The 23,962-nt window shown below is 41.8% G+C and overlaps 1 protein-coding gene across 2 annotated transcripts in view; it reads left to right on the top strand.

Annotated features, from left to right (window-relative positions):
* The window catches only part of LOC114647865 (chemokine-like protein TAFA-5), an 87,030-nt gene that overhangs the window by 52,888 nt on the left and 10,180 nt on the right, over positions 1–23,962 (top strand). Inside the window, exon 4 of one of the 2 annotated variants that reach the window (XM_028796536.2) lies at positions 1,885–1,922. The exons of the other annotated variant lie outside the window; for it this stretch is intronic. Coding sequence (XP_028652369.1) covers positions 1,885–1,908 — 24 coding nt within the window. The 3' untranslated portion in view covers positions 1,909–1,922. The remainder of the gene's footprint in view (positions 1–1,884; positions 1,923–23,962) is intronic. 2 annotated transcript variants of the gene reach the window in all.

Below are 23,962 nucleotides of genomic sequence, written 5' to 3' on the forward strand. Positions count from 1 at the left end.
ACACAGGGTCATGGGGGTCTGCTGGCATAAGGCAGGAACAAACCCTGGGCGGGGTGCCAGCCCACCACAGGACACACACACACACCCACACACCAAGCACAGACTAGGGCTAATTTAGAATCGCCAATACACCTAACCCGCATGTCTTTGGACTGTGGGAGGAAACCGGAGCACCCAGAGGAAACCCACGTAGACACGGGGAGAACATGCAAACTCCACACAGGGAGGACCCGGAAAGCGAACCCAGGTCTCCTAACTGCGAGGCAGCAGCGCTACCACTGTGCCACCGTGCCACCCTAAAGCCTAAGTGCTTACATATGTTATTGACAGCGAGTGCACCAGCATCACGGTGGCACAGCGAGTTTAATATTTCAAAAAAGGCAGTTATGAGTAAATGCAGACATCAGGTGGGCACAACATTTGAGAATACCTGTTATATTTGCTTTATGCTGATGGAGTCATAGCCCAGTTCAGTCCACATGAGGTACTGACCAACAAAAACAGTGGTCAGTGAGAGCAGACGTTTGCTCAGTAAGAATTAAAGGCAAGAACGAGGGTAGGATGAGTGAGTGAAGAATTGAGGACGACAGAGCAGCTGGGAAGGATAAGCAGGAACAATTTGTGCAGAATAGGAAGTGGCAGGCACAGATTTGGCAAGGTGGACGAGACTTCACACACACACACACACACACACACACACTTGTTCCTAGCAGCATAGCAGTCAGAGGCTGCAAAATTGCTGTCAGGAGAAGGATGAGGAGGAGGAGTGGACACCCACACACGGCCATTGCTCAGCAGAGCAACTTGTCTTGGCGGCTTAAATGTGGAATGAGGTGCATCAGTCAATATGTAACCTGCAGCTGTGCTTCAGAATCCGCACTGCCAAATTATTAGAAAAGCAAGTGAAAGATTACAGTCACTGTGCAGAATCTCGCTAGGGCATCGTCACAAGTAATCAGTCGTCTTCCAGTCTACAAGATGGATCTGGCCGTGCGGTCCCTCAGGGGCAGGTTCAGGGGTGATGGCTAAAGACATCCTGTGATTTGTAGGTCTGTTGAATTGTCCGTGCTAACCGAGTGGTGGACTGAAGGCTGCCTTGGGCTGCAATGGTGTGGATAGCAAGGCAAATGAATGCTGTTGATATTCTTGAGCCACTGACCATGAGACAGTCCTGACAGTCAACACTGCTTAGCCATTGTTCACCATAGGCCTCCCACCTGGAGGGACAGGTTGGCTGGCTGCAAAGCAACAAGCCAACTGTGTTCTTGTAGGGCAGTGTTTCTCAACGTTTTACGTGTCACTTCCCACTATTTCCCTTGTTTATTTTTTTCTCGACCTAACGGGGCATCCCATGGTAATTCAAGCGCTATGTCGTCAGTGCAGAGTCGGGGTTCCCCTTTGCTGATTAGAGGACAATCGTTGGAGCGGAGTCTTGCTGCGATCCACTGCCATTATAAACAAGACCATCTTGCAACCCCAGGGTGGCAAATCTGAGACCCACTTTTGGGTTGTAATCAACTGGTGAAGAAATGTATGGGAGTTGTATGGGACATCTTACATTGGGTGACCTTGGTTCTGTATACTGTATGCTGAATTTCTTTGCTATAACAAATTCATGTTCATTATGACCACAGAAAGTGGTGATGTGTTGCTTGTTGGTCATACAAGCCAGTAAGAATTCTACTGTACTCAATAGTTTGTATATTACTATGGCTGCCACTCCTGTTGTTGCCCTCATCTTTTCAGGGTTCTGGTCTCAGGGTGCTAATCTGCTGTGCAGCAGTATCTTCAAAGGGTGCTGATCATCTCTGGACTAATGAGAGATTGTCACCTGTCATGGCCCTTACATTTTTGTTTATGTCTCTTTCCATTTTGCCCCCATAGCCTCTACCCAAGGAGCCATCTTAAGCTGCTGAGGGGAGGTGAGCTCTTTCTTTTGCCTTTCTTTCTAATTCTTGTTCCAGGGGGTGAGTTGCATTGGTCCATTTTATGTTTGTACACTGCAGGGATGGGGAGGGGGCCGGGGGGGTGTCTTGTCATGGTTAGTGCTTTGTGCCACTTCTCTCTGCTGTGGCAGAAGGGGGGTCTGTGTACCCGAGTGATCTGGAGGAGATCAGGAGGCAGCTGGTCCTGTGGTCCTTCATGTGGGCTGCAGCTTGCTGTACCGTCTTTAAAATTCTGTCCTCATGAACAGTTGCAGACATCAAAGACAAGTCAGGCAGCACGAGTCTGGGAAGGAAAATGATGCTGTGACTAAGGCTGAGGAGCAGCGGACCCTGAGGCTAATGGGAGACGAGACAAGTGTTAATATAGAAACCCACAATATGACTGGCAATATGACAGAGGACATAACTGGGGCTGACTCTTCAGTTTATCAAGACTCTCAACTGGGGGGGCTGCAGACCACTAGTGGGCCCAGTAAACTTTCTGGACAACCACAAGATGAATTGAATAATTATAAAATAGCAGACACTTACTTAAATCACTAACGATCAAGCTATAACAGGAGTGTCAAACGTAACGGCCGTGGTCTGAATCTTTTTAACCCAACACTCGTCATCCTTATTTAAAACACGTTACTTATCAGCTGCAATTACAGTTTTCTCAAAGACCCTCTTTTAAAGGGCACTTCATATATATAGATTGTATCCTTTATGGAAGATCAGCCTGACTACAGACAGACACAGGACACCCAATGTCCAAAACACACACGTTTATTTTCACCACTGCCATTGCAGCACACAGTGCACAAATCAGCAGTCAAATAAGCTCACAGTACTGCTTTCCTTTCTCTTCTACTGCCACCTTCACTCCTCTCCCGCAAGCTCTGTCCTCTGCCTCCCGACTCTGGCTTCCTGAATGGAGTGAGGCGGCCTCTTTTATACTGCACCTGGAAGTGCTCCAGATATTCTCCGATCCTCTTCCGGGTGTTGCAGAAGTGCTGCATGCCAAGGCTCCAGAGCTGTCCATGCACCCCCTGTTGGTGGCCATGGGCTTCTAAGCTCCAAGCCCGTGGCCCTGATGCAAATCAGGGAGGCTGCCCTCTCGTGTCCCAGGGGAGATACTGCTGTTGACATGTCCTCTTCCATGGTCCTCTCCTCAGAAGGGTGTCCCGACTGGGTAAGACCCCCGGCCGTCTGCCACACCTTATAAAGTTTAGCTAAATTCCATTTACAGCTGGCATTAAACTGTATCTCCAGTATCCAGAGAGTGATCGGACGGATGTCCCGCACACGCACGGCAATTCGGGTTTCGTGGTTGCTCACATTTATCAGCACACAGCAGAGCATTGCAGCTACTGAACTGTAATTAGAGTTGGAATGGGCTGATGGTATGAAACCAACAAGAAAAAGGGAAAGGAAAGTCACATGGCTCACTGCCATAAAGAACTTTAGTTTTAGCATAATGGCAAAGATGTGACAGTCTAATTGTATTATGTGATATCATCTACTGTTGAATTCTGCTCTCTACTTGTAATATTTCTGTTGCACTAGTATATTGTATTGAGGATTACTTGTGTTCTGTTCTGTGTATTGTGTTGTATTGACCCCTTTTTTAGGCAACCTACCTGGAAAGGGGTCTCTCTCTTGAACTGCCTTTCCGAAGGTTTCTTCCATTTTATTCCCTACAAGGGTTTTTTTTGTGAGTTTTTTCTGTCTTCTTAGAGAGTCAAGGGGGGGCTGTCAAGAGGCAGGGCCCTGTTAAAGCCCATTGTGGCCACTTCTTGTGTGATTTTGGGCTATACAAAAATAAATTGTATTGTATTGTATTGTATTGTAATGACGACAGTGATACCTCTACATCAGAGACACACAGGTGCCAGGGCTGGCCACGTCCTTCGCAGCTTACCTGACTGCTGCCACCACCCTACGCGATGCTTTTGTGTTTTCTGCTGAGTTGATTGTTGTATGTGGAGAGAAGACAAGTTTGCATTTCCACTTATGTTAAATGTGGTGGAAACACTCCAGTGCTGAATCTCAAGGATAACAAAGTAGCTTCTGTAATTATGAACAAATATCTGCAGCGACTAATTCTGCATTTAAAAAATTTGTTTCAAATTATTATTTTCAGAAATACTTAATCATTCAATGTTTATTTTTAAATAGTAATATGGTGTAGTTAGCAGCTTTTGTTTTTCGCAAAAATATCTGCAATGACAAGTTCTGTATTTTACTAATTACTGGTTATTGTTTGTCCCTAAAAATGGCAACTCATTTTATATTATAATAACGAAATTCAGGTATTAGTAAAATATCTCTGTTTAATAAAAAATCGGGAGTGGTCTCCCCTAGACCTTCTCGTATACTCAGATATGGGATGGATATTTGAGGAGTTAAACCGCAAGACAATAATGATATTTTTATATTATGTACGAGGGACGTTCAAAAAGTTTCCTTCCTTTTATTTAACTCTATTTATTAAGAATTTCAAAAACAAATGACATCACTTTTCTACATAGTTATCTTCGTTTGCGATGCAATTTTCCCAGCGTCGTACCAACTTTTTAATACCCAATTACTACTCCTCCCGCCTTCACCATTTCCAACGAAAATATAAAAGTGTGGAAACTTTTGGAACGTCCTTCGTACATTAAAGAACCATCAACAACAAATCAAATCAAATGAATAATATATTGAACCATTGTTATAAAAGTAAAGTTGAATAAATCGGACTCTGCAGCTGCGTGAATTAAAGGTAAAGTACTACTTTCATTTAACGGAAATAGCCCAAATGTTGATAGAAATCTATGTTTTGTACCTAATTGCTTGTATGTAAAATTTGGTTGACCTAAATGAAGCATACTCAAGTTATCATGTTTACACACACACCCAGACACACAGACATAATTCCAAAAATGGAATATTTGGACTCAGGGGAGGTCTAAAATGTTGAGATTCATCAAAATCGCAAAATACAATTTTTGGACGATTCTAATACTTTCCCTATACTTCATATACGAGAAAGTCAGGGAGGTGTAAACGTCGAGATTCATCAAAATCTCAACGTCAAATTTTTGGACGATTACAATACTTTCCCTATACTTTGTATATGAGAGAGTAAAAAGTGGTGGATATAGGAAGTGCAGGATGATCTGAGGAAAGTCCGAGTGGAGAAAACAGCAAAGTGGACAGAGATCAAATACATTTAAGTAATTGTTATTTTTGTTTATGTTGAAACGCCATTTTGTTTCTTTTTTATTAGGATGCCACAACAGGTCATTAGGGGTGATTACCGGAAATCGCGCCGCTGTTGTTTCATTCGTACAATGGTATTTTCACCAGTGAGACACCGCCAAGAATTGTCCAAGTTTCTACATATATAAAAGTGTAATTCTTGAGAGAAGTTTTCTTCTTTAGTGATTTTTTCCCCCCTCAATGAACCTCTGCACACTTTCTTTATCAGTACGATTTTGGTTAACATTTCTGATTGACCTTCTAGTGAATTCTGTCTTCCTGGTTTTAACCCGTACCTATTTTGACTTTGTTCAGATTTTCATCACCTGGGGGATCTTTTTTCCTGTCAGTTTTATCTCTGTAATTTATGAGACATTACACCGTCAACAAAATTGTCCCAAAATGGTGGTGCCCAGAAGATAAACAAGGGGGCACCATGGGAGACAGTATTTAATTTTAAAGATCATTAAAATGCATTGGAACAAAAATAACCTTAGTCATTGGGTTTATCTGCCTCTAAAACCCCCAAAACAACGTCTAGAATATTATTATAAACTGAAGAATATCTGCAAAAAACTAAAAGCAAAAGTCAGATCATTACAGAAAGTCTAAAACCAAAAAGAATTTTCTTATATGGAAGGATTAACAGTATATGGAGAGCACCAAGTATGACAAAATGGTATAAAGAACAAAATCCCAAAGGCCTCATGGGGCCTACTAATATAAGAGCTTCTACCAGACCCCATCCTCCCTCCTGTGCCCCCTTCCCTCAGTTTACTCCTTCTCCACAGTCTGACTCCAAGCTGAATTAACAACTTCTAGAAGACCCTGTAATACCCCATGCCTTTTCAAACCCCAGTGTAACCTTGGGCCCTGGACATCTTGCAGTTCATGAAACTAAGGAGCAGCGAGAGAATGAGGGACACCAACCATGACAGAAGTAGTGAAAAAGTAGGTCCTTTATTAATTCAGTGCCAAAACCAAACTTTCTTAAAATAGTCAGGAAGTCACAAGTGGCAGAAAACAAACATGCAAAGAACATAATAAATTATTTGTCCCAGGAAAGTTTGAAATGATTAGGAATAAATAAACTCTTAAAATCTAGAGATGCATCAATGCAGCCATTAACCTTCCTTATAGCCTATAGTTTACAGACGTAATTAGAGAAAACACCTTCCTCTCTTTACGAGGAAGACTTCTCCCTGAAATCCTTTCCATCTCTCAATTCTATTCCTTCTCAATCATCCACATCCAATGTCAATGGTCCACTCCACTCTTTATAGAACTCAAAGCCGATTTCACACATTCCTCTGTCCTCACTGCTCCAGAGTTCAGCAGATTCGGACTTCTCTCTGGTGATCCCTGGAAAAAGTCTCTCATCTCCATTCCTTCTCGATCATCCAGTCCCAATGTTGACCACCCACTTCACTCTTTAGATGACTCAGAGCCGGTCGGACACACTTGTCTGTCGTCACTGCTCTCGTGCTCAGCAGATCCGGTCTCACATTGAAGATGCCTGGAAAAAGCCTCCTCACGTTCCTTAAGCACTGCACGCCTTTCACGTTCCTCAGGCTCAGCACACTCTACGGGAACCTCACGATTCTCCACACTCCTTATGCTACCTGATGCTCTGCACACTCTGGCTTTAAATAACAATCCAGGGACACCTCACCAAATCCCTGAATGTCGTTCCATCACATGCTGGAATCCTTATCTTCTGGTGTGTCTCCCGACAGGTTTTAACTCCCCCCTTTAAATCAACAACAACAACAACAACAACAGCAGCAACATTTATTTCTATAGCACATTTTCATACAAATGATGTAGCTCAAAGTGCTTTACAAGATGAAGAAAGAGAGAAAAGACAAAATAAATAAGAAAACTGACATAGTCTCACGTGCAGATGTTGCCCCCTCATACATGTCGTCATTCCATTCCACTCTCATGCTCTTTTGCACCTCTCTACACAGCAGTGCACCCAACATGTATCATTCTTTCTGTGCTATGATGTCCACGTGCCCCTTTTGGTAAGTGCATATACTTAACTATCTATTTGTCTTACACTATCTTATAAATACCGTATATACTCTCGGATAAGTTGGGATTTGATTTTACCATATAATTACCGATATTTTATAATGTCAGTCGTATAAGTCGAATGTGGAAAACTCACACTATTGGTCCAAGAGATTGTGATATGCTAACGCCACCTGAGAGAGTAACCACGGAGCACACGGCCTACGTGACCACACGGTAATACCCTCACTATTCCAAAGTGACGTTTGCACCATTTTGTGTTTTTTGTATCTCACACCCTCATACACCTTTATCGTAAGAGCTTCCCTTATCCACGATGGATCGTTCAATCAGAAGAAAATATGAAGCTGGTTTTAAATTAAACATTGTTGAAGTAGTGAAAGAAATTGGTAACTGCGCTGCTGCAACAAAATTTGATGCGTCTGAGAAACTGGTGCGAGATTGGAGGAGGCAAGAAGATGTATAAAAAAAAAAACATTAAGTGTCATTTTTGAACAGGCGTATCAGTCGGGGTCTGATTATATGATTGATTTTTAATACATGAGTATATACAGTAGCTAAGTTCACTCTAGCCCAACTCCTGAGAATTATTTTCAAGGATACCATGTAGAAGTCCTGGGGGCCATACTCAAAGATTCCAATGGCAGCTCAGGGTTCTCTCACACTTCTTTACCCCTATAGAAGCATCTTGGTGTGTGCCAGACAGGTCGCCCCTCACCACCCCCCCATGTATTCGAGAAGCCTACATAGAGAGCACAGTGCTCCCATACTGCCTTCTAGTGACTTGGGGGATTCCCGAAATACTAATCAGTTTCCCTATTTTTTTTTCCTCAACCCCCATTCACATACACCAAGTCTGATTGACAAGATGCCACCTAGGCATAGAATGACTGGAGGTCCATAAAGGAGATGGCTGATGGGGTGAGTCTGATACATGCAAAATACACAATAATTAGACAGAGTGAACATTAAAACAATTATGAGTAGAAAAAAACATTTAGTCCAAGAAGCTTGTCCATCCTAGTCATCTACTGTAGATTGTCCTGAATAGCATTAAATCAAGATATGATGGTCCTTAACAATTTGAGGGCTGAATATTGTATTTCCAAAAACACAGTTTTTCTGAAAAGCACACAGAGCAATGATTTCACACTTAAGTCAACATAAAACGTCTGTTGCTATGTGCTGTGGGTGCTGTTGGCGCATGTTCGGCATCTCTGGCAGCAGTGGCTGCATTGGGGGCACCTCAATGGTCTGCAGGAATGCACGGTGGCCCAGCTGCCTGGCTGTCTTCGCACAGCAGGTGGGTGGCGGTGATGGTCACAGTGTGACACAATCTGGTTTGTACCTCTTGTCATCATAAGTGAGGGTCCTCCCAGGCAAACACTGCTGTAGTTGCATCAGCTACACGAAAGTGTTCAGCACCACGATCACCTGGGGACCGATCAGATGATGCTGGTACCTCACTTTCGTTTTTGATCTCCAGATCACTTGCATCAAACTCAGAGTCTGACAAGTCAGAGTCTGATTCAACGAAATTACATAAAACGTTCATGGAGTATTTTGCTTTGCACGTTCGCGTTGGTCTCTCACCAAATGTCAGTGCCATTTTATAGGTTTGCTCTTTGCTACTCATGCATGTGTAGGGAATCGAGGTTAAATCAACAAAGGTATGTGACTTTCCTTCTAGCAAAGAGAGTCGAACTAAAACATAAGGATGAGCTTTGTTGCAGTTTACAGCCGATTACCCTCCTGTACTCCTGAATTTTGACAAAAGTTGACATCAGCCCTGAAAGAGTCGGAAAGTGTGAGGCTGAGTTACAAGACTGTTGTAAGACTGAAGCAGGAGATCTAAGAGTCTGAGGCACAACAAAAGACTGAGAAAAAAAGAATCCAGTGACTGAGAGAGAGGACAAGTTTGAGACTGGCAGTGGATGTGGAGTCTGAGGCTAATACAATACAATACGATACAATGTATTTTTGTATAGCCCAAAATCACACAAGAAGTGCCACAGTGGGCTTTAACAGGCCCTGCCTCTTGACAGCCCCCCAGTCTTGACTCTCTAAGAAGACCCTTGTAGGGAAAAAAATCAAAGAAACCTCGGGAAAGGCAGTTCAACGAGAGACCCCTTTCCCGGTAGGTTGGGCGTGCAGAGGGTGTCGAAAAGAAGGGGGTCAATACAACAGAAAAGACAGAACAAAACATAAGTAATCCTCAGTACAGTATAAAAATAAAAATATTACAAGTATGGAGCAGAATTTAACAGTAGATGATATCCCATAATATGATTTGGATTTGTTCAGAGTCCTGGAGACCTCAGTCATCAAGCAGCCTCCCCCTATTGGCCATTCCACAGTTGAGTCAGCCAATCCGATGAAAGGACCCCTCTACCCGACGATTCCTGCAATCCTCCATCAGGGATGACTTTACCTTAGGCAGGCAAAACAACTTGGCTGGTGGGCCATGGCACCAAGTGCCACATTTGACAAAGGCTAAGACAAAGACTGAGTCTAAGGCCGAAATAGAGGATAATTCAGATAAAATGGCAGAGAGAAAGGCTAAGAGTGAACTTGAAAAAGAATAGCAGGAAGGATGTGCCACAGACTGAGATAAATAACGAGCCCAATAGAAACACAACATGTGAGCTTGAAGATGTACTAGAGGATGAGTGTGATAAAGAAGATGAAGGAGACACACCGTGGCCCAAGGTGATCAGAAGAATGACCATGTAACTGAGGCTGAGGCCCGCCACAATAAACAAGTTAAAAAAAAAAGAATCTCATTTCTCCAACACCAGATTAGAAAGACTGATCTAGAAAGATGTCGAGATAGAGCTTGGAGTGTGACAGAGCGGACGAGCCGAGCAGACAGAAGCTGAGAATGACAAAGGGGGCCCATCCATCTTTATATTTTATAGTGCGTTTCATACTGAACATTACCACAAAGTGCTTTACAAAGCAATTCACATTACGGTGCTGAGCGAATCAATCAACACACTGCCTGTACATTATGGTGGAGCCGAAGGGCAAAAACACAACAGCAAATTGTGAGAAGGGGAAATTCATCAAAGAAATGAGGGCTTGGAACTTCACGCTCGCTATTTCCTTAATTTCTCCCCCTCGTTTATTTTTTTGTTGCACTTTGTTTGTCTTTGGGGCCTCCAGCATTTGCTGGCATCACTGTGATTGATTCATGCTGTACCGTAATGCAGTAAGACAGGCATTGCATGAGCATGTGTGAAATAAGGGGAGAGAATGATGCGCCAGTCTTAATTTAGCGAAGGGCCGGGCAATTGTTTAAGTTCTGACTCTGGTGCTAGCTGGGCACATGTTGGCCTTACAATAATAACTAGCTATGCGAACTAGTCTAAGACAGGTTGAAATGTAAATAATTAACATAGACCTCAGCTTTAGCGCTTGCAGTGCACCATGTCTCTGTTATATGCCATTTCATATGGGATTTGTGAAAGCAGTACTAATGTTTGTGATGCACCATCTGTTGGAATGACAAATGCAATGCATTTTATTACTATAAATTATGTGATGTGTCATCTTTTTGAATCACAGAGACATAGCAAATGGGCAGGCACGCAGTCAGACACACAAACACTTATCCTTTAATTAGGGTGGATAACACCGGGGGGAACATGTAGATTCTTATTTAATTTACACCATTCCATTAGCCGTGTGTTGTATTCATTTACTCGGTTCATAAGAATTACTTTTGAATGCTTTGAAATCACTTCACTTTCTTTTTTGTCCAGTGCTTCCTGACTCACCAGTACGAGAAAACTCCCACATATGATATACCGTTTGACTCATCTTGATTTCTAGTTATGGGGGATATCAAGCTGTTTGGGATTGACCCTCCAGACCTGAAAACCCCTTTATTAGGCCATCTTGGAAAATAGTTTTTGCAGGAAATGGCAGCATTGTGATAAAGAATAGGTGTCTTAAGAACAAAATGATTAAAAACTGTGCATGCCACATCAACTGACCCCCAAGGGGTTCAGCCCTAATGGGATATGAGCGGTCAAAGTTACTTCTTTTCACAAAACATTTATCTTTTTATGCTAGCTTGAAGTTGCTGATATTGAATATGATAATATTTCTGACATAAAATTCTTTATTGGTGGTTCTACCCCTCTAAGAGTCGCACAGGATATAGTTAAAAATAAGAAATTTCAAACATAGGCATACGGGGTATCATTTCAGATTATTTCAAGCTTAGTGATTGTAAATGTGATGTTATTTTTGATTCTTTCCTAAGGAAACTTTTCTAGTCCTCTATGGTCTTTTATCAGAAACTGAAAAATGACAAATTTCTATTACAATCAAGAAGAGTTAGACATTAAACATTTAAACTGAAGCACACTGTGGACCACCAGGGGGTGTACCACTTCCCAAACCCCGACACAGACAGACTGAGACACAAGTTCCACATAGCATATGTTTTATTCTTCATTGGGGAAGCGTTTTCTGTTGCTCCCCACTTCACAGTACAGTACCGTACCATACACAAGCACCAAGCACACAAGTCCATTCTCTCTCGTCTTCGCCTCCACTCCTCTTCGCAAGCTTGGTCCCTCACCTCCTGACTCTGGCTCTCTGACTGGTGGTGAGGTGGCTCCTTTTATAGTGCACCCAGAAGCAGTGTTGTACATGAACTAGTTCAAAAGAGTGCGGCGTTCATTCAACAGGCTCATTTTTACGTTAAACTTAACGTAACCTATTTGCAAGAAGAACTTGAATGTGAGCGAGTTCAGTTTTAGGTGACATACTGGATCTGGTTTAGGTCCAGATTGAACGTAATGTAGGGGTGGAGCTGAATCCGTATACAGTATTCATATAAGCACAAATAGTGGATTTTTACGAATTTTTATTTCATACAAATTTTTTGCCATTTATTTGTATTCGGAAAAAATAGCGTAAAATCAAATCGGCACTGTCTGTGTCTGCCTGCTTGTGCTTAAGCTGCACCCCCACTGACACGAGCACACGGTGAAGCTCCACTTTCGCTTTTAGGAAAACACTGTACTTCATGAGGCCATTTTATATTTTTCCACGTTGGACATGCAATATGTGACGTGAATTTTGACCGGCAGCGTAATAAGTTAGTTCACCTACATGCTGGTTCCACAGTCACCATTTGTGTCACACGTTTGGAAATAGAGCGGTAATTTATATGTATACTTGCATCTATTTAATTTCTTTTTTGATCAGGAGGATATTAGCATACATGGTTATACGTGTTTGTTGCTGGGTATAACTCAAGTGCATTTAAATAAAAAAATAATTATAATTATTGTATTTAATTCAAGAAAACTGTAATAGCCTAATAGAAGGTATGCAAAACTGAAAAAAAGTAAACTCATGGGTCATTTATTCTCACTCCTTAAAAAGTACAAAACGAACTGAACATGAACGAGTTAAAAATTGAAATGGTGAACTATGAATGTGAATTTATTCATTTTAATCTGAGTGAACTGAACTTTGAGCGAGTTCTTGTGAGGTGTCAACTTGCACAACACTGGCCGGAAGTGCTCCGGGGGTTCCTTGCCCTTCTGCCAACTGCAATTCTGGGTATGGTGAAAGTGGTCCCTCCAATGACCCCCTAGCGTCACCCATGGAGCCCAACATGGCTGCTCCAAACTACAACTCCCAACATGCCCTGCAGAGATTCGTGGTGCTGTAGCAACCCAGGGGGGCTGCCCTCTAGTGTCTTGGGGAAGATAGTGACTCCAATATAGTTCCCTCGGTCTGTAAACCCAGCCAGGTAATGGCCTTGGCCATCCATCACAACACATTTTAATATTTCAAGTATTTGAAGCAACGATTCTTGTTTATTTTGTACTTCTGCAAAAGAAGATAAAAAAGGCTTGATCTTACCTAATAGACGAAGTTGGAAAAAGCAACTCTTAACTACAGAATTTACTTGTTTCTCAAAAGAGAGGTTACTATCAAAGGTAACACCAAGATTGCAGACTTGAGGTTTGGAAAAGACAGAGAAAGAGTCGAGAAGTCCAAGACCAATTTGGGCTTCATCTGATGGACCCACTGTAAGCACCTCCGTTTTATTTTGATTTAGATCAAGAAAATTATTAGCCATCCAGGATCTTAGTTCAGACAGACAGTTGTGGAGTTGATATGTTGTAGAGTTGCAGACAGGAATGTAAACCTGAGTATCATCAGCATAGCAGTGAAAAGAAATGTTAAATTTCCTAAAAATCGCTCCAATAGGGTGAAGGTATATAGAGAATAAAATAGGACCCAAAATGGATCCCTGAGGAACACCACATTTAAGAGGAGCAGTAGATGAAGAAGAGGAATTAAAAGTCACTGAAAAGTGTCTACCAGTTAAATATGACCTGAACCAGTTAAGAGCAGCCCCTTTGAGACCAACAAGATGTTCAAGCCGCAACAGCAATGTCTCATGGTCAATAATGTCAAAGGCAGCGGACAGGTCAAGGAGGAGAAGGACTGCCGCATCACCTGAGTGACATCTATCTATCTATCTATCTATCTATCTATCTATCTATCTATCTATCTATCTATCTATCTATCTATCTATCTATCTATCTATCTATCTATCTATCTATCTATCTATCTATCTATCTATCTATCTATCTATCTATCTATCTATCTATCTATCTATCTATCTATCTATCTATCTATCTAAACATACAAAGACTCAGCACTCTTGACTATAGGCCATTTATCAGCCAAGAATACCTTCTTTACGTACTGTTCCCTACTATTGAGTGGAGCTCTCACCCTCAGCTTTAATAAACCTTGCAGCACAGAGGTAATGGCAAATCTACGGCTGCACCAGGTGCTTAAAGAAATCTAACTTATTATTTCAATCACTCTATAGACATTAAGACAAAGCATAGAAAGTTAAAAGCAGCATGGTATTTATTACAAGAATAATAATACTACCACTGGAACATAGAATAATAGAAAATAAGTACTGATAGGAAAGTCTGGATATATATAGTCTTTAGAAAAAGCTTAAGAAAAAGTTACAAGTGACAAGGATGAATGTCCAAGGGTGGCGTTTGATTAAGTAATCAATGTTCATGAAAATGCTGTTAACTGACAATCGGATGAAAACTGGTCATACGTGTCTTTGTTTTCTTTTCTGATGTCGCTCTTCCGTCGTTGCTGTTTCTCTTCTTCTTCTGATGTTGCTTTCAAAATGAGGCATATTTATTATAAAGTTTCATGCCGTCGTTTCACAACGCATAATAGTTGCATGCACCTGATTGGCTGGCTGTCAATATGATGGATGAATTTTCCGAAACTCTTTAATCTATCTTTTCCCAGATAATAAAGTTTTTTGATATTGCCTCATGTCCTCCTTTCCCAGGCTGTAAACCAAATTGTTGTCCCAGATGTCCATCCTTAAAGTAATCAATAGCCTGAGGCATGGCTTAGTCATCCTTTCCCAGGCTGTAATACCAATTTAGCACTATGCTGTGAACGACTGTTATAAAAGTTGGGTGTAAGGGAAGAGGATATGCCTTTTTATTATAATGCCTCATACATCTGAATTCATCTTGTTGGGATTGAGCAAAATATAATAATAAAATATAGAGAATAATTTGTAGATGTTATACACCATAACAATCGTTTTGTCCGAGGGTTCCATTTTGGTGGCTCTAAGTGGGAGTTCTTGGGCCTAGTGGTGACACCCGGTCTTATTAGACGCTCAGATGCATGAGATGACTCGGAGTGAGCATACAGAAAGGAAGTGACTAAAGCCAAATTCGAAAGGTGTGTAATATTTGTTTTACACCAGGAAGTGTGGGGTATAGTCAGTGCTTGAAATTGGCCAGTGCACACCGGAACTCCATACAGACATTTCTCTGTTCTTGCTTATTATCAGTGTACTGGTGCATTCTGTCTGTTTGGACCTCATTAGCAACTCTTATTTCTAAAAACAACATGTCCGTTAGCACCTACAAGGGGAAAAAATCCCTGCTTTGCAATTAAAATTGCACATGTAAACGTGCCTTCTAACCTCCACGATATCTCGCCCTGCCATTATCGGGCACATACAACGAGGAGTACCAGCAATTCCTTTTTTCCACTTCAAGCACTGGGTAAAGTAATTACTACCGGAGGACTTTTGAAATTTTAGTCTCATCCAAATCTCTCAAATAATGGAATTTTACAGACACGTCGATTCGCCTGGGACTTGTTTCACCTGGAGTTACTTTTTGCGGTCTTTTCACAGAAGGCAAAAGGCTTCAGAATCTTTGCTGAGATGTGAACACAGTCTGTAAAAAGTTGATAAAGGATTCAGACGGGACTAAAATTACAAGAGTTCCTCTGGTCACAATTACTTTAGCACACCTCCTAACCCCATACAAATAGGCCTTTAGATGAAACTGAGACCTCCTGATGTCTAATTTAGGGTTCCATGCTCTGAGGTGATTCAAGATGATACAGGGAGTTGTTTAATGAGGTTGGACTAAAACCTCAGGCCAATTTAAGGCTCTCAGGCTCTTTCAGGGTTACTTCAGTCCTATTGGGATGGGATTCATTTAACACCAGAATGTGAGGCAATGTAATAATTACTGGAGAACTTTTGTAATTTTTAAATTTGATTTGGGCAGGATTCGTTTTTACATCAGGGAGGTGGGATAAAGTAAAGTCAGTACTTGAAGCGACACTCCGTACAGAAAGAGGTTTGGAGGCTGCCACCCGTATACTTGAATGAGGCTTCCAAAATGAAAGATCGGTTCCAAATGACAGGTCTCAACAGACTTCAGTCCAACAATAGAATGACAATAATAGGCAAACACAGCGGTTTTAAAACCGGGCAGAGGAAGTGATGTCATCGGGGCAGGAACAGGTAATGACGTCATCGAATCCAGGCAAAATTTCCCGTGCTTGGTCTGCCGATGAAAAAGAGGAAGGGTTACTGCACTCTGCCACCTCCTGGTCTGGCATGGAATTATCCCTTTGTGAGCCCTTCAGCTGCCTCCCATGCGCACGTGTGTGACAAGGTATGTAATGTATGCGTGCCATCAGATCAGACCACACTAGCAACCCAAATTTAAAAGAACTGTATGTCTGTTTACACCTTCAAGGGGGACAGCCCTGCACCCAGCGATTTTTCTATATAAATTGTGTATATCAGTGCTCCTTCAGACCTCTGAGGGGCTATAACACTGCTCCTCCACCCCCCCACACATCCCCTCTTTATTCAGTACGCACAACACAGAGTACCAGCAAAGGATAAACTAATCATTACCAAAGACCTCCAAAATTTTAGTCCCATCTGAATTTTACTGACACGTCAATTTGCACGGGACCACTTTAACTTTAATTTTTATTGAAGGTAAACCTCTTGGAAATTTTAACAGAGACATGAATGTGCAGTCCATAAAAAGGTAGTGAGTTTTATGGACAGGAGGAGTGAACATCAGAACATTTGTGAGGAGAACAGGCCATTCAGCCATACCACATACACTTTAGAAGACGTCCTCCACCTAAAGCTACACATGTCTGGGCCCGGCCTGTACTTGGATGGGAGACCACCTAGAAAAAAGCTTGGGTTGAAGCTGGAAGAGGTGTTGGTGAGGCCAGCAAAGGGAGCTTACCCTGTGGTTTGAATGTGGATCCCAATGACCCCAGTGCAGTGACGAGGACACCGTTGTGTAAAAATGGTGTATAAGTTTAATATGTCACTGTGCTCTGTGCAAATATAATATTTTATAAATCTCCCTTTTTTCTGCACAGTTGACACATAGCCAGATTTAGCACAGGGGTTCACCATATAAGAACTGCTAGGCAAGCATTTTAAGACAAGACAGTTTAGGGACAACTGCAAAATGGGCAGTCAGACTGAGGGCCATTGTATACTATTTCTGTGTGTCAAACTCAGCATGAAACTGTATACTCTTTTCCTTGTTTGGAATGGCATGATTCACCTAATTGGGTTCCTGCACATGAAGAAAGAGTATAAAACATTGGAACATTGCCCGGCACACATTTGAAGTCGACGGACGGATGAGAGATACCGTCATCCGATCCTGAAAATCCTTCTAACGCAGATCCTTCTAATCTCCACATGGAGCCCCCACTCCCGAACTGGGTTCTTGCCATTGGTTTCCTTCATCTGTTATGTAGCGTAAGCTGTCATTAAAGAAAGCTAAGTTATTTCTCCTATGTGATTTCTTATCACTAAGGGAGGGGTATCGCTTTTTCATATTATATTTATATACAGTAGATTGGGGAAATATAACACGTCGCAATTACAAAAGAACTCATTCCAACAAGGGAGCTAACGCCACCTGCTGGATACAATGAGAACTAAAACCGAGGTCCTGACTCTCTGTGGTCACTAAAGATCTCTGGGCGTCTCTCGTAAAGAGTTGGCTGTATCTCGATGTCCTGGCTAAATTACACTTCATGGCCTGGTCATTCTGCCCCCCTAATCATCCCCTGTCTCTAATTGGCTATCTCCCTCTCACCTAACAGCTAATGAGTGTTGAATGTACTGATGCAGAAATGGCTGCCGTCACATCATCTAGGTTGTAAGAGCCATTTGCTAGTTATCTAAGTTATATTAAATGTTTGCCTATTTATTAGTGCATAGACTATGGGAGGTTCTTATAACCCCCACAAGCTGAATTGAATTGGAATATTCCAACTATTTCTTGTCACTTTGACTACAGTAAGTAAGTAATGTATGGAGGGAACACGATTTTGAAATTGTGCCTTAACATGCTCAGTTGTATGTGCAGAGCCGTACGTTTAGAATGTACTGAATAAGAAGTAAAGCATAGCGAAATAATTCATCCTTAAGTATAGAAGCAATTGAAGTTTAACAAGAAGAAACATATTTCCTTTTTTTTTTGCTTTTTATTCTACGCGTGCAACAACCTTTTTTCTTTGTTCCTCTGTGGACTGTTTGCTTGGAATTTTCACCAAACGTTTGGACTGAGAAGTTTCTTTTGGCACGCGTTTGACCCATGCTTGATCCTGCCTTACCTAACAGCTACACAGGAGGATGCCACACATTAGTCATGGCTGAACAACAACAACATTTATTTCTATAGCATGTTTTCATACAAAAGATGTAGCTCAGAGTGCTTTACAGGATGAAGAAATAAAAAAAAGGAAAAACAAAAAATATACAATTAGGCAATACTAATTAATATAGAATAAAAGTAAGGTCCGATGGCCAGGGAGGACAGAAAAAACAACAAAAAAACTCCAGACGGCTGGAGAAAAAAACAAAATCTGCAGGGGTTCTGAGGCCACGAGACCACCCAGGCCCCACTAGGGATTCTACATAACATCAATGATCTCAGTCAGTCCTCATGGTTTTCAGGCTTCACGTGGAAGAATGATGGTCATGTGGACCTCTGTCCTTCAGTCCATCAATGTAGGGACAGCATGGTGCTTTGATCAGGTGGTGGTGGCGCAGATCAAAGTGGCTCCCCACTCATGGGTAGTGAGTAAAGAACTATATAACTGTAATAGATTATTATTATCCATCCGTGTCATCTACTGTAGATTCTCCAGAATAACATTAAGTCAAGATCTGAAGGTCCTTACATTCCCAAAGTGTGAGCCTGAGGTGCAAGAGTGATGCACGACTGAAACCGGAGCTGAGTCTGACACACAACATGGAGCTGAGATCAAAACAAGTCAGAGACGTGAGCAACTCAGACAGGACTAAAATTACAGTGGTTCTCTGGAATTAATTACTTTACCCCACATCCTGGTGTAAAACCAATCCTGTCAAAATAGGACTTTAGGGAAGTAACTGACATGAGAATGAGACCTTCTGGTGTCACCCGGTCTCATTTCAAGTTTACAGATTTGACATGACTCAGAGAGTTAGCAAATGAGATATGTCCATATACAAGGGGGGACCCAAAAATAACGAGAATTGAGGGGCGTTAGTTCTGATGTTTGCCAGCTAGGTGTGTGTACTAGACTGACCTCTGCATCACTTGGCCAAGCAGCATCCTTGAGGAAAGAAAGGTCTGTAAGGTCAGTGTCATTTTTCTTCTTGAGCCTCTGTTATCGTCTTCGTCGATTTTGTGATGGCAGACTTGAAAGAATAACGTGTTTGCATCAAGTTCTGTTTCCTTTTGGGAAAAACAGCAGCAGAAGCTGTCACAATGCTTTGAGAGGTTTTCAAAAACGAAGCTTTGAGGCAGGCAATGGTTTTTACCTTAAAGTGCTCAATCGATTGCGTGAAGCTGTGCGGAGAAAACGACCCGAATTGTGGTGATCAGGCGAATGACTTGACTACATCACGACGACGCTCCCATCTACACAGCATTGAGTGTGTGGCAGTTTCTCACAAAAAACGGGATGACAACAGTTTGGGTCCCCCCTACTCCCCGGACTTTGCACTGTGTGATTTTTTTCTTATTTCCAAGAATGAAGAGGGAACTTAAAGGAAAGAATTTTCAGGATGTAGAGGAGGCCAAGAAGCAAACGACGGAGGCACTGAAGGCCATCACTTTGCAAGAGTTTCTGAACAGTTGTGAACGATGGAAAAAGCGGTGGGACAAGTGTACTGTGTGTCAGGGAGGGTATTTAGAGGGCGATTACATTTTGGAAATATTCAGAGAAAAAAAAATTCTCATTATTTTTGGGTCCCTCCTCGTATCACCCAATCTCTTAAAGCTGGACGGTGACTCTGGATGACCCATGGAGCCGTTAACGTAACTGAGATGGGACAGAGACATCCTAATGTCAGCTCAAAATGTGAAGTGACACACGGAGGCAGAGGCTGAAGTGGGACTCGGGCTTCCTGAATCACATCACACCTGCTGTCCTGCCTACAAAGAACCAAGAGGCAGATAGGAATGTTACAGAAACAGGAGAGGAAACATAGTGGAAAAACCGAGCCAAAAGTGTAAACCAGAGATCTGTCCTGTGTTTCACCAAGTCCAAACATAAACTAATATCCATTGCCAAGTCAAACAAGAAAACTCACTTGCTCACCCTGAGGTTTAACTGTAATGTAAGATGGCCAGGAAGAGCAGTGTGCAGAACTTTATACCTTCCCACTAGTGAGTCACAGGTCATGACCTCTGGGACCACACCCCCTAACAACAGGTGATTGCATCATGGCAATGAAACCACAAAGGTGGCACCTAAATAAAAAACAAAATGGCATCAGAATAGATGCAAAAATAATTTAACAAACTTGAAACTAACATGCAACAAATTTTAAGTTTGAATTTCTTGTGTATTAAAACCATAGAAATGACATATTACTTTTATCTATGATCCTAAAGAGACACAGGAAACATTAAAGAAAATTTTTCATCATTACACCTACTGGCTTCATTGGACAGAGCGCCACCTCAGTGAACAATTCTTCACTGTCCCTCTGAATCACCTCTAACATGTGACCATTACGTGAGACCAGATGTCACTTGGAGGTCTCGGTTACAAACTACCTTTGCGTTCCTTTAAAGCTGAAGGGTCTGAGGTGACCAAGGGTGACACCAGGAATCAGTGACTGAGGTAGAGCTGAGACTTTATGGTGTCGGCTGGCGATAAATGATTTGTGCAAAGCTGAATTCTGACTGAAACTTGGTGTATCACTTAGTGAAACGATTCGCAAAAAAAATTGTGTGCTGTTGACACAAGAAGAAAACTTTTTATTCCTGCCTGGAAGTGTTTTCATGCATTCATTCTGCATGTGTCTGCCTGTCATTTAATATTTAAATAAAGTTCTTTAGCATATACAGTTATCACCAGACTTTTCTACTACAGGTAGACATGTCGTTGAGCCACCGGAAGTGTTCTTTGTCAATTATGGTGACAATCATGTGTTTTTTATGTATTTACACCAAATCCAATATGCAAATATGGAATCATCAGAATCAGATGACATCAGATTGAATGTAGCTTATGACTTGTGACAGAAGCCTAAGACGGGAGTCTCATTTTAGATGGGCATCCCCAATATCTACTCCCAAACCAAAGTCCAGCTCCGCTCCACCTAAAAGGTTGTGATGAGTTAAACAATTCATGCAAAATTAAATTCACAGCCAAACTTGTTGTTTTGCAAAACAATCAATGAAACAAATGGTGTTTTATTTCCGCAAAATTTGTGACATTGACACAAGAAGAAACGTGGAAGTATTTATATTATTTCATTCCACGTGTGTCTGCCTGTCATTTAGTATTTAAATAAAGATGTCCATAACAAAGAAAATCACCGGACTCATTTTCTGTCAAGTGTAGACATTTTGTGAAACTGTCAGACATCTCCTGGCAGCACAATCCCCATTTTGCCAGTGTCACAAGAATAGACAGAAGACATCAAAAAGGTTTGGGGCAGCCACCCGTATATTATGCCCTGGTTGTAAAATGGGTTTGTTTTAGATGAGTAGTGTTCAGGTCCAAGTCCAAAACAGAACTGAAGACATGTGGCAAAGGTGGCGGCTTTAAAGGTCTGGGTTGGAAGTGATATCATCATGGGTGCCGGAACCAGAAGTGAAATCGTCCCGACAGGAAGTGACATCATCACGGTCATCAGAACCCTGTAGGACTTCCTGTGAATGGTTCCCAGAGGATTGAGAGAAAAAGTCAGTGCACCTCACCACCCCCTGGTCAGGTATGGAATAGTCATTATTCAGGCCTTTTAGCTGCCTCCCATGCACACGTGTATGACACCAGTTATGATGACAGTCTTGGTGATTGCAATCCTAAAGATGCATCAGAGACAGAAATGTAAACTTGAAGCTCCAAGACACTGGGAGAAAGCATATCTTCAACCTCTTCTGCAGGAATCAAGAAACTAGAAAGTGTGGCTGCTAGGCTAATGGCTGGGGGAGGGGGTTGAGAGGGCCTCCTTCCATGTAATGTGTGTCATGATGCATTTTAATGTGTCTTCGTTTGCAGCATGTCACATTTTTAGAAGCTCCTCCACGGTGATGTGAATGAGAGGCATAAATCACTTGTGTGCAGCAGTTAACATGTCACATAGCTGCAGAAAAGAACACAGAGAAACACGCGAGTGTGACTGAGACTTCAGGGACCAGCATTCTTTGTTCCCCCCCCCCCCCCCCATAAAAAACTTAAAACCTACAAAGTATAGTAAAACCTTGATTATCCGTCCCTTGATTAACCATCAGCCTCCATCAACCGTCAGGGCCAAAAAATAGAAACAAAAATACATTGAGCACGCCAGTGCCTTCCTGTTACTGTACTACTACTGCCGTGCAGTACGCTGCGAGCTCTGTACATTGGAGCAACTCTTCCTCGTGCTAGCACGTAGTGTTCCTCTGCAGCACCACATGTCAGGCCGCAGTTTGAAATCACAGTGTTAGTTACATACCAACAGTTTTAATAGTGTTTCATAGCTTTTCTCTTTTGTCATAATTAATCTACTATATATTGTTATGGCCAATAAACATATGCGCATGGTGTTGGAATTCTCACAAGAAATTTAAATTATGAAACATTTATGAAACTGCAAAAGTGTTTCAAGTATTGCTTCAATTTACAGAGTACGAAGAACAGTGAACGGTATAAATCATGATGCCGACAAAATTGAAAAAGTGTTGAAACTTGAAACCATTGATGGTAATGTTCTTCTGTATTGTAATTTTCTTTTTAAATTCTGTTATCTTTTGTTAATATATTTTGATGTGTATGCTTCTTGTGGTGCGCTGTACAGGAGCAGAGAGGGTGGAATGAGTGCTGTAAGTGATGGGCCTGGCTGAAGGGCTTCTTAGGAGATGAGTGACAGGAGAAGTGAGGAGGAAAAGGAAGGTGCGGCAGAAGGAAGTTTTGAGTAGAGAGTCAGGAGACAATAAGCAGGAGTGTTTATGGTGTCGAGAGAGAAAGTCAGACTGTTATAAACTGATTGGTAGGGAAAGCTTTCTTTTATTATTTTGGAGGTGTGCTTCGTAACCCAGATAACGGAGTACAGTGGAACCTCGGTTCACGACCATAATTCATTCCAAAACTCTGGTCGTAAACCGATTTGGTCGTGAACCAAAGCAATTACCCCCATAGGATTGTATGTAAATATAATTAATCCGTTCCAGACCATACAAACTGTATGTAAATATATATCTTTTTTAAGTTTTTAAGCACAAATATAGTTAATCAAACCATAGAATGCACAGCGTATTAGTAAACTAAATGTAAAAACATTGAATAACACTGAGAAAACCTTGAACAACAGAGAAAACTAACACTGCAATAGTTTGTGCTATAGCGCTACCAACTGCTGGCTAGAAACACTTTTTTTTTAATGAGTTTTAAGCACAGGGAAAAAAATTAACATTTGAAAAAATCCGTAATTTAATAAACCACCCAAAAAAGTAACATTGCAACAATGCACTCTACGAACCAATCGCTGTAAACAGAAGTGAAAACAAAATCAAGCCCAGTGCATTCTTTAACTGCCTTCCTACCTTATGTGTCCAGCCCTCTCTCTCTCGCGCTGCCTGTGTGTGTGTGTTGCGCTCTCTTGCTCGCTGCGCAGGAAATGCACAGGGAGAGACTGAACACGTACAAACCGAAAGGGAAACTGGCTTGTTCGTATACCGAGTGTGTGGTAGTGAACCGAGGCAAAAGTTTGGCAAACTTTTTGGTCGTAAACCTATTTGTACGTGTACACAGACGTTCGTGAACTGAGGTTCCACTGTATAAGGTAGGGCATCATTTGTTACAGAATGAAGACTCCAAGTAAAACGTAGAAAACTCCAGTACCTCTGAGATGTATTTGCTTATTACGCTGGTCATTA

This window comes from Erpetoichthys calabaricus, chromosome 3, assembly GCF_900747795.2.
Source record: "Erpetoichthys calabaricus chromosome 3, fErpCal1.3, whole genome shotgun sequence".
Lineage (NCBI taxonomy): Eukaryota > Metazoa > Chordata > Cladistia > Polypteriformes > Polypteridae > Erpetoichthys > Erpetoichthys calabaricus.